The following is an 11,337-nucleotide window of genomic DNA, read 5'->3' on the forward strand; positions in this document are numbered from 1 at the left end:
ATTGCTTCTTTCAACCACGTTACCCTTTAAACGGCGCTTTTGGAGGGATGGTTGAGTGCTGTCTCGGTGGAGGCTTCCGTATTTATGTCAAGACAGAGGTCTGGGGAAGGTGTGACTTCCAAAGCCATGGAATGAGGGTTGGGGAACTGTGAGAAAATGGATTTTGGGAGTCCTCACTTCCCATTTTTGCCGTAGTTCAGCCTCGCCCTTCCCGAGGTCTTGGCTCTGTCCCATGGATGGAGTGGCCTTGCAGTGGGGGAGCAGCCAGCCTGCCTCCAGCTGGGAACTGATTTCAGCTTCTAATTCTGGATGGTTTAAATTGAAGGGTACTTCATTAGCGGGCTATTTCGAGAGCCTGCCTCTCCACAGCCCTTCCAGGTTTCCTGTAGTTATGGTTTGCTGCCAATCAGACTGATCACTAATCAAATACTTAATTTCTTAATGCTGAGACTGCAGTGGTGCTGGAGACCTGACTGTTGGAAAGGCGGCCCGGGGGGGGAAGGTGTCTGTTTGGTTTCAGGCCTGTGATGCAGAGCTCTGTGGTGGTGCCTCCCTCACACCCCGGTGTCTGTGCTGCCTCCGGTCAGGTCTTCACTTCATTTGGCTTCTGTGTTTGGGCTGATAAGGAAAAGAGGAAAAACCTCCTTTGCCAGGGGTGGCTGCTCTGGTACCCATTTCTTTTTGTGCCCCTCCTTTTCACAGGAGGATGTTCTCCCCCCATCCCGTGCAGGAGGGCTCTTCTGTGTGTCTGTCCATTGCTCCCCTACCTGGGCTCTCCTTCTGGGATCAATTCTTCACTGTTTTACTCCGGCTTCTCAAAATTGCACCTATTAAAATAAAGCTGCTCGCTACAGAAAATATTTAGGAAGGGCTCAAAGTGGAAAACTTTGTGATGACTCTCTCATACTTGTAAAAAAGGAGGTGTAAGCTGCTGGGTGTTGCAAGGGGGCCTGAGCTGATAAAGCCTCTTGTGAGAGACCTGGCTGTGGCTGAGCCTTCCTCTGACCTTGGGCAGCTGCTCTGCCCCGGCCCGGGCTTCCTCTTCCTCTTCTGTGAAGCGAGGTGGTATTTTGCCTGCTCTTGGGGAGGAAAAGGGCTGTCTGGATAAAGTATTATCTAGAGGCTTGCCCTCATCCGCCCCGGTGTTGCCAGAGTATTTTTGCTGAATGTGTACATTGCTGTTTCCTCGTGTTCGTCCTGGGCCGAGTGGTGCAACTCCTGCTCTCCTGCTCCTCTCCGTTGACCTGCAGGAGAAGAGTCTGGGCCAGCTCCTGTGCTGCCTTGGGCCACATTCTTGCCAGTGGTGTTTCGGAGAACCAGCGTGATTCATATGGCCCCTCACGTTAAAAACTTCTGCTTTTTCAAGGTTAGCTGCCATCTGCCTTCCAGGTAATCTCCTCCCTGTCCTGGGACACAAGCGAACACCGATTTCATAAAGACACAACAAGTTTTGGGGCTTAGGATTATCAACTATCAGGATTATCAAGAGCCTGGTGTTGTACACGGTGGTAGCAACCCTGTCTCTGCAACCCTGTCTCTTTGTGTTTTGCTGTCAATCGATTGTACCCTCTAATTATTGGAGACTTGGGGTTTCAGTGAATTCCCTTTGGTGCTTCAGACGTCCCGGCCGATTACCCATTAGGGCGGTTAATTGGCAGCGGTCTGGTGATCAATGAGGGGTTGGCGTCCTACCAGTGTAACACAACCCAGCTGTTTGCAGAGGTTAAAATTGTAAACGATGAATGGGGGAGCGTGGTGGTGCCCTGGGGAGAGATGGTGTGTCCTTTGGCTTCGCTGGGGGGAGCAAAGTGAGTTGGGGACCCTCGGGGACCCGGTAAATATCTCATTGAAGAGATGAGGGGAAAATCTGTCCTAGGATTGCTGGTGCAAACTGGGTTCATAAGTAAACTGGTGGCCAGCAGAAGTGTTAGCTGTGATGTGCGTTGAAACTCTGGTCGAAAATGCTTTTAAAAGTACAAAATGTTTTTAAAGCACCTGGGCATCTTCATGGCCAGCAGACAGCACAGGCACCCCCTAACACACCCGTGTGCGGAGGGACGAAGGCTGCTGGGGGTGGATGAAATGCTGGGGGTGGAGGGAGCGGGTATTAAAAAGGTCATCTGTGCGTGTTCAGCAAAGCTAAAAGCAGCCTGGACAGTGTTACCTGGTCTGTTCTTGTGTCATTCGTTGAGCAACTGTGTTCCCCTTCTCAGGTGAAGGAAAATCAATGACGTTTCAAATGGCTGGAATAAAGCAGTAGTCACGGTGGAGTTTGTCTTCTCAGCTCCCTCCCCTGTTGTTGCCTGATGTGAACTCTCAGCAGGATGTCGGTGCCACCAGCGCTGCGGCTTGAAAGCTTGAAGATGCTCTGGGAGATCCTCACAAGTAGGTGCAGCATCATCGTTTTTGAGCTCTGTTTAAAAACTGGGCACTGGAGCTGCTCTAGATCAGACCAGAGCTCCATCTGGCCCAGGTTCTGCTGCTTTGCTGGTAGCAAAGACCTTCCTGGAGCAAAGACATTGCGTTTATGGTCACAGATAGAGCTGCCCAATAACCCCTTTGTGAAACCACGTACTCTCCTGGCTTCCATGAGAGCCTGTGGGATCACACTGCATAGCTGAGATAGGCAGGGGGTGGAGGAGAACTTCATGCCCAGCTGCTGGAGCAGATGGAGGCGAGGGCTGAATGCCCTCCGTGGGATGGTGACTCAGTGTGGACTTGTCCCACCAGCCACATTGTCACTAACCCATGTGGGATTGCCTCTAGTGCTGTGGCTGAACCACCTCTCCTAATTTCTAAGGTGGAAAATCATTAGACACCTTCCCTGTGCCACACCAGGGTGGGAACATGGAATCTGTGACAATAGGGCGATGAGGTCCATGTTCTTCTTGAGGGGTTTTTTGGCCGGAGAATGAAATTTGTTGGTTTAACCAAGCTGAAGGGAGCTGGTTCTGCTTTGGTATAACAGCACATACAGGAGGCTGTGGGCTGGCTGGGGTTGTGTTGGGTGACGGCGGTGGGGGGGTTTTATTTTTTGCTTTTTTAATGTCTTCATTAGCAAGTCTGGCTTTAAATGTAGTGATATTCTCCGAGGTGAATTTGAGCACTTAAATATCTTGGCCTGAATAGAGGTATAAAAATAGAAGCCTACAGCAGTTAGATGCTTCTGCTGATCTTCCCTCTGAAGGACAAGAGACTGAATTGCTTGCACCCCATCCTCAGAGCGGGCACCCTCCTTCTCTGCAGCCTCCCTCCTGGGGGCTCAGGGCTGGTTTTGGTGGCCAAAGGATGGTTCTAACAACATTTGTGCCCTGAAGATGGCCAGGAACTCAACTTATCTCAAGCCTAGCCCTCATTAGCTGCTCCACAGACTCTGTTCTGCTGCAGTGGAAGGTGCTGGGTGCTCTCTGCAGGCTGCTGGGAGCTGCAGTTTTGTGTTGTTTTGTGGGTTTTTTTTTTTCTTGCTCTCCAAATGTAGAGGTTGTTCTGGGTGCTGTGAGTGCCTCAGCTCCTGGGGTCTAAGCTCACTCATGTCTTGCCTCCCAGAGGACTCCTCAGATGATGGAAAAAATCTCAGGGGTCCTCTCTGCAGTGCACACCCTGTGGGTGAACGGGCAGAGGAGGAAAGGGGCTGAGCATCCCCTGCAGGGGTGCAGGACAGGCCGCCTTGATGTCTCTGCTGTGTTCCTGCTTGGGGGTCCTGTGTCCAGGACCACGGATCCAGGGTGTTTAGCCCCCGCCATCTCTGCAGGTAGTGGGTCCTGGCATGATGCTCCAGTGGCCTTGGCAGACATGGGTCATCCTGGGGGTGTGATGGGATGAAATGCTGCCAGTGACGAGCCCAGGAAGAGCTGGACCTGAAGCTCAAATTTTCTTCAAATCTGCCTCTTCTGTGCTTTTTGGGTTTGGTTTGTTTTTTTTTTTTTTCAAGCCCAGGAAGAGTTGGACCTGAAGCTCAAATTTTCTTCAAATTTGTCTCTTCTGTGCTTTTTTGGATTTGTTTTGTTTGGGTTTTTTTTCCCCTTTGGAGTATTTCACAGGAGGGTTCTGCTCCTAATCTTCGGAGTATTTCACAGGAGGGTTCTGCTCCTAAAGTGACATGGCTGCTGTGGAGCAGTTGCTGTCGGCTTTAGTCCATCTGCAAGACTCTCAGTTTCAGCTGGAGAGAACTTCTATCTGCTGCAGTCCTGATGTTGTACAACAGCCTCACTCGTCTCGGGACGGAGATGGTCTCTCGAGCACTCACTGAATCAGATTCCTGGCTCGGTCCTGCTCCCTGAGAGGCCACTGGGGTGGCTCGTGGCCCCGGGCAGCGTTTGCCCCGTGCTCTTGGGACAAGGGGCAGTGGAAGGGCACCTGGCACCGTTGCATTGAGTGACTTTTCAAGTAGGAACAGGAAAACCTTGGGTGTCCTTGATGCAATCTCGTTAGCTAGCTGTTATTAGCAACCTCCAACATCTTCCTAGAGGTTGAAAACTGCCACGAGAGGGCAGGAGCTGACGCTGCAGTTCCTAGTTTTGGTAGAAAGGGCTTGCAAATATCAGTTCCTAAAAACTATCCAAATGCTTTTCTGTTTCCTGGAGGGTTTCATTCCCAAGCTGCTGTTCAGTCCCTGCCTTGGGCTGTCTCCCTCCCAGGGTGGCTTCTATGGTGATGGCAGGAAAACCCTCCCATGAAGTGAGCCTGGTCCTGTTCCTCCAGAGTGGAGAAGGGTTTCTGCAAAGTCCTCAGCTATCTCACAGACTTCATTCCACCTCTGGTGGGTCTCTGTTTTGACCGCCTCGAAGCCTCATCCGGTGTCAAGACGCATGTTCTGAATAAAGATTTCTTTTTTTCCCTGCCCATGTTGGCTGAGGGAGGTTAATGGCCAATTTCACTGTGTGGGGGAGACTTCAGGGGAACAGGACAGGAACTGCAGCACCAGCCTAGAGCCCCGTGCCACTGTCTGTGCTGCCGGGGCTCGGGGGCTTCAGTCGGGTTCTGAGTCAAAGGGAGAAGGATTAACCTGTAACGGGGCAGGGTGGTTACAGCCGCCTGGAGAGTGGGCGAGAGGAAATTATTTTGAGCCTCCGCTGGGTTTTTCTGGGTTTTGGCTGTTGTTGAAGCCTGGGTGGTTTTTAAGCTTTGACATTAACAGCCAGGAACACTTATGGGTCATAAATCCCATCCTCATTGATGTCACCTGGTCTTGCTGACTCTCCACCACTCCTGAACACTGCAGACTTACACCAGGGACAGATTTCCAGAAAATTCCAAGGGCAGCAGCAAATCCATCTCTGGGAGAGGAGCATGTTTCTGAGAGACATCAACAGTGGCTTCTTGCAACAAAGGAACAGCATCAAACTCGGGAAACACCCGTCGAAAACATCCCCCCACGCGTGTCCTGTGTGAGGAGCAAACTTTGCCAGACCGAAAATGTCCCGTCGGGAAGTGCTCACGAACTAAACGTATTTTTAAGGCCTTGAAGAAGGTGTGGGGAGGTTGTTAACGTGCTCAAGACACTGAGGAGTCAAAAAAACCACCCCAAAAAACCCAACCAACCCCTGAGAAAATAGGCAAAAAGCCCTAATACCACAGGCAGCAGCATGGGATCTGCTTAGTCACGTGTCATAAATACTGATTTAGGGAGTTTGGGGGGTGTGTGTATTTTTCTAAACCCCATTTTTTCACTGTGTTTTTTTTTTTTTTTTTCTTCTGAGGGTCCCTGCAGCTTGGCTGCGAGCATGTGGGTGTGGGTTCTGATGGCTCTCGGTGTGGCCAGGCCTCCAAGGACTTTTTTGAAAGTGGAGCAAGTGAGGAGATGGGTGGTGGTGGTGCCTGTGGATAAAATCCCTGCACCCCTGGGGGCACCAGCTCCGGGCTCTGACGGTGTTTGACAGGTTTCTCACAAGCAGAGTCTCTGCCGAGCAGTTTTGCTCTAATCAGAACGGTGCAGGTAACTGTGCTCAAGGGAAAAATGGTATTTAAGCCGTAGTAGGTTTAATGTTTGCCTTCCAAGTGTTTCAAACAGATATTTATCCTGCTGCCGTAGCTAACTGCCTCCCAAACGCTTCTGAAAAGGAAGCAGAATTCCTTGCATCCCCTCTGAGCCAACAGGAAATACTAATTTGGATTCCAACATTAACTCAGTTCAGAGATTACGACAGTGGCTGAAAAAAAACTACTGGAGGAACTTACTGGAAGTGCAAAACCAACAAAAACAAGATAGGAAAAAAGTAAAAGATGACAAATTATCTGTAAACGTGTTTGGAAAAGTATTTATAAATGGTATAGAAGATGCCAATGCTCACAGCAAAATTACAGTGATCACGTTATCTTTTCAGAAATTAATTCAGTCCCACTGCTCGGTAAGAAACAATAACTACCAATAACTACCAATAATAACCGGGTGTTTTGTCTGTTATTTCTTGTGTTTCTACAGTTTCAAGGTCCCTGGAGTTGGCTCACAGGGTGGTATCAGGTGAAGTCGTTCTCACAGTCATCTCTTGGTATTTGCAAACACAAGGGATTACACGCCCAAATTTAAATACGAAAATGACCAAGCAATTAGTCAGATACCATTGTAGCACACACTTCTTTCTCTTTTGTACCTGTAAGAATAGCAGATCCGGGATGATTTAGGGCTTAGAAATGCCCATTCTGGCACAAACAAATAAAACCCCTGGCAGTAGAAATACAAATAAATATATTTAGAAAACTGGGTTTATTTGGCCTAAAAGAAAAGTGCTAGCATTAGTTTAGAGGTGGATTTGGTGAAATAATTTCAGTTTCCAATTTCTACCACAGTAGTAAAAAGAATTGAGTTTGCAATGATTTTAAACACAGGAAAACTGCTACAACTATAAACTTCCCTATTCTTTAAGTATATAAAGAATGTACAAAAGGCTGTAATAAAAAATACTTTGTTACAGGTCTTAGGATAGCCTGATATGACTCATAAAAATGCTATATTTTATGTGATTACATTAATTTATATAATACTTAAACCGGTGTGATTACTGAAATAATTATACTTGGGTAATTATTCCAAAGCCTCGTGGACTTGTGTTTCTTTTGGAATAATGGTCTCAAGTGAAATTTTCTCAGTTTAGTCAGACACACATTTCCCTTTGCCACAAAAGGCCTCAAAGTGCTTAACTTCTCTGTGAGCCTTTAAGCATCCCCTGCCTGGGCTCAATATTTATGAATCCCTTCTGGCACCAGGGAAGGGTTCTCCATGTCGCTGGAGCTCACTTCATAGCCCAACTTCTTCATATCTTTGGTCATTACGTTGAAGGAAATGGTCACGAAGCCTTGAGATCGCACCCTCGTTACTGGAAGAAAGAAGACATGAATAAAACTGGTTAATGGAGGTTTTTGAATGGTTGCTGAACTCTTCACATATCCAGGTAGGACTCTTCTCAGCAGGAATAACTAGTCTTGTTTTTTAACAGAAGATGGATGGCCAAGCCGTGGCCCTGTTGGGTTACAGTCAGGACCTCCCAGGGACTTACCTTCTCTTCCTTCTCCCTGTGCTACCACTCTGGGGTCAGTAAATTCTGGGCGTCTCCCCGTGAACCAGCTTGGAGAAGAAAACAGAAAAGAATTAATTGGATACATTTGCTAGTGTTTGGATTTGATACAGTTCATTACATGCATGTTAAAAAATCCAAGGGGGGTTTAATGAGGGTCCCAGCTTCTGTTTGCAGTAGAGGGTTTTTGAAGACTGATTTGCTTTATTGCTGATCTACTTTGATCAACAATAAGTTTTGTCTTTCTAAGGAAAAAAAAGAAACCAGTTTCATACAGATTATGTTAAATCTAAGTTACTTCTGGTCTAGACAGAATTTTTCTACGGCAAAGATGTTTTTGAAACTGATTCAACTCTTGATTACCCAGAATAATCCCAGATAGAACTGGGAATTGTATTTCCATGTTCTGCCTTTGTTTTCCAGGTTGCACTAATGAGGCTATCCTTCAAGAAAAGCCCTGAGCTGCAGTAAGATTTAGGGATGGACGGTAGCACACCTCCTTGGAGACCAGTGACAGCTAACATGCTCTGTAAAATGTGACTAAGAACAAGAAGGACTTCTTTAAAAAAGGTATTTAATTATTACCTTGTAAACTTCTGCAGCATAGATGTGGACTCTGGAACAAACATAGCGATGGTTCTTGTATGTCTAAAACGAACAAGAGAACTTAGGAACTTAAGAAACAATAGTAACTAGAAAAAAAATCTGTGTTTCAGTTCCGAACAACAGGTTGTGACCTCACCTTCCCGGTGTAAAGGGAACATGAACAGCTCCATAACCTCTGACCACATCGTTGCCAAAGAAGTCAGGTCCGTAGACGCTCACTACAATCTGTGGCCCTGCAAAGGAAGGGGGTGTGAGAGGGGTGCCTGCTCTGCAAGATGGATCCCACCCCTCCCAGCACTCACAGCCAAAGGGGTTAGTGCTCTTGAAGGTAATGTCGATGGGAAAGTTCCAGACGAGCGTGCTGGGCGAGACGTCGCTCTTGGAGGTGATCTGGGAGATGCCCTCCTCCAGGCCCTGTGGGGAGAACGTGGTGTGAGGCAGGGGCCTGCACTAAGCCCATTTTAGGCGGGCTGCCGGTGGGCCTGGCAGGCAGGCAGGGTTTCAGGGGTGCACAATGGGGTCTTACCGCTGTGGGAACCCAGTCTTGGCCGTAGACGAAGCAGAACTTGCAGTAGAGATCGTCAAATCCCGGGAACTGCGGGGGAGAGAGGCTGTGATGGCGGGGAGTTACCGGGACTGGGGGCCAACCCAAGTCACCGGGCTGAGGCCCAGCCCGCCCTACCGGCGCCCGGGCGGAGACAGGGCCGCGTTACCGGGGCCGCGCTGCTGAGGCCCAGGCTGGGCTGTGTCGCGGGGGATCGGGCTCCCTGCTCCTCAGGGGGCCGGCGGGACCTCCCCACCCATGGCGGCCCGCTCACCTGCCCGCTCTCGATCTGCCCGTTGACCGCCACCAAGAAGACGCTGGGGCTGCCGGCGGCCGCCATGGCTCCGGGTGCGGCCCTCCCCGTTGCCAGGGGCCGCGCTCAGGCCGTTGCCATGGCTACGGACGGCGCGGCGGCGGGGACACACTTCCTCGGCCGAACGGCGCTTCGCGGAGCGCCCCCCCCGCCTCCCAAAAAACGGGCGGATCGCCCCAGAAGGCGGGCAGGCACCCCCAAAACGTGAGTAGCTCCCCCCCAAGGACCAGCCGTGTCCCCCCTATGCCCCGCAGCCTGGCTCAGCAGCCCCTTCACCCCCATGGCTGCCCCACCAGGCCTGAGGGGCTGGGGCTGAGGCCCACCGCCCGCTCTCCTCTGCTATTCTTCATACCTCCTCGTGTTTTGAACTTTCTGGATTTTTTGCTTTTTAAATATTAATCTATATTACCCCCACTAAGCGATTTTTAAATCGTAGCCGGGGGCTGATGGCAGGCACCAAGGACATGGCCACTAGATGTTGCTGCTGGCTGGGCTGAAGCGGCTCCCTCCGCTCTGAGCAAGGACCAGAGCCATGAGGTGCTTTCCAGGGAGGAAAAGCATTTGGGACACTTTTGGGGTCCCTGGAGGGTTGCCCTCCCGAGCCAGGCTGGTGTGAGGAGGGGGGAAGGCGGTGGGGTTGTTAGTGTCCTGCAGCAAGGCAATTATTGCCCCGGCCTTACAGGAGCAAGCCCTGACGCCATGACGCTGTTGTCTGGCACATCTAGTGGGAAGGGGAGGAGATGGGATTGTGCTGTTTTAATTAGCCGCTCTAATTAAAAGGAGCGGGGTGAATTTTGCCTGTAAACAAGGCAGACAAGTGTGCTGAGTCTTCGCAGAGCTAGAACCGCTGAAATCTGCTGACCAGGTCATAGAATCATAGAATGGTTTAGGTTGGAAGGGACCTTAAAGACCATCAAGTTCCAACCCCCTGCCCTGGGCAGGGACACCTCCCACCAAATCAGGTTGCTCCAAGCCCCATCTCGCCTGGCCTTGAACACCTCCAGGGATGGGGCATCCACAACTTCCCTGGGTAACCTGTTCCAGTGTCTCACCACCCTCAGTGAGGGTCTTGCAGCCTTACTGTTTCCCTGCAGAGACCATGATGGGACAGCGCTGGCCCATGGAAGCTTCACAGCCCACACATGTGGTGGCTCGGCCACCATCTGCTGCGGATCATCTCTTCATCTCCTTCCTGCAGCTTGGACAATGCTCCCCTTGTTGAGAACGATCCAAAGGGCATTTCATTGCCTCCAGGTCCTCTGGGGAAGGATGGAATGAAGCCCCATCTCAGAGCCTGTTTGGGTTTCCTGTGCTGTGAGCGTAACAGGTCAGAGACCTTTCACAAATGGGCTGAGCAGAGATGCAAACTAGGATGGCTGGGACAACGCCTCCGTCCTTGTCCTAATCAGCTAGGTCCATTTTTTTCTCCCTTCTGGCAGACCTGGAGGAGATGGCTTTGCTCTCTACAGTGCCACGCTGTGGACTCTTCATTGCAGGTGTCTTTCCTCAAGGCAAAGGGACACCCCAGGATGTTGCCTGTTCTGTCGAAAGGGGTGGTGTGGTTTATATTGGACTGAAAATCAACTACCATTACACTTTACAAATACCTTCCATGTTCCAATAGACACGTTCTCTGTCAATATCTATTTTAACTTGATTTTTCAGGTTTTATTTGTTCGTTTTTTGTTGTGGGTTTGTTTTTTTTTTTGTTTGTTTTGTTTTTTTTAACATTCAGCAAACAAATTTGGCCAAGAGAAGAATGGGAGAAAAGCAGGAGGGATGGGAGGGATTGGCTGAAATTTTATCCTTTCTCCCCAGCCCCTCAGAAATGCTTCAGAGAAACTAATTCATTTGAACTGAAAATTATCAGGGGGGGAGAAATAAAACAGTTCTCGACCAGCTGTCCGATGCAGCTAGCGAGGCTGTTTAATTAACACTTTTCTTGGCTACCAGCTACCTCAGAGCTAGCTAAGAGCCAAATTAAGGATTATTTTTTTTTTTCTTGCCTGGCAAGTAATATACAGCTGCTGGAGGAGTTAATATCAGCACTGGGAGACCTTCCCCATGACAGAGAGAAGGCAGCAGGGTTATTCAGCAGCTATGAGTCATCTGTACTTGCTTGTGGAAGGACTCTGTCCCCTCCCAATCATAGCAAGACCTTTTTTTCTTTCCTGCCTAGCATGCCAGTCTTGTTCTAATTAGCTGCATTTTTAATCTTTGTGAGTAGAATGAAATCCCAAGCAAGGAAGCAGTTTTACCCTGCTGGAAAACTTAATTAATGATCCATCAGAGAGTTTGATTTCCAAGCATAATGAAAACCTGTGGATCACGGCAACTCCACGGGTGTTACTTAACAACGTTGC

At 49.5% G+C, this 11,337-nt stretch overlaps 1 protein-coding gene across 1 annotated transcript; it reads right to left on the reverse strand.

The window, feature by feature from the left end:
• Nucleotides 1-6,684: 6,684 nt before the first annotated feature.
• Nucleotides 6,685-9,038, reverse strand: B9D1 (B9 protein domain 1). Its single transcript, XM_014936236.1, has 7 exons — nt 8,936-9,038; nt 8,644-8,712; nt 8,420-8,531; nt 8,254-8,350; nt 8,097-8,159; nt 7,494-7,561; nt 6,685-7,313 (listed from the first exon to the last, which is right to left on the reverse strand). Exons 1-7 carry the CDS (start codon nt 8,999-9,001, stop codon nt 7,174-7,176), a joined length of 615 nt encoding a protein of 204 aa, XP_014791722.1. The 5' UTR covers nt 9,002-9,038; the 3' UTR covers nt 6,685-7,173.
• Between the last annotated feature and the right edge of the window lie 2,299 nt (nt 9,039-11,337).

Source organism: Calidris pugnax, unplaced genomic scaffold (assembly GCF_001431845.1).
Source record: "Calidris pugnax isolate Ruff unplaced genomic scaffold, ASM143184v1 scaffold17, whole genome shotgun sequence".
Taxonomy (NCBI): domain Eukaryota; kingdom Metazoa; phylum Chordata; class Aves; order Charadriiformes; family Scolopacidae; genus Calidris; species Calidris pugnax.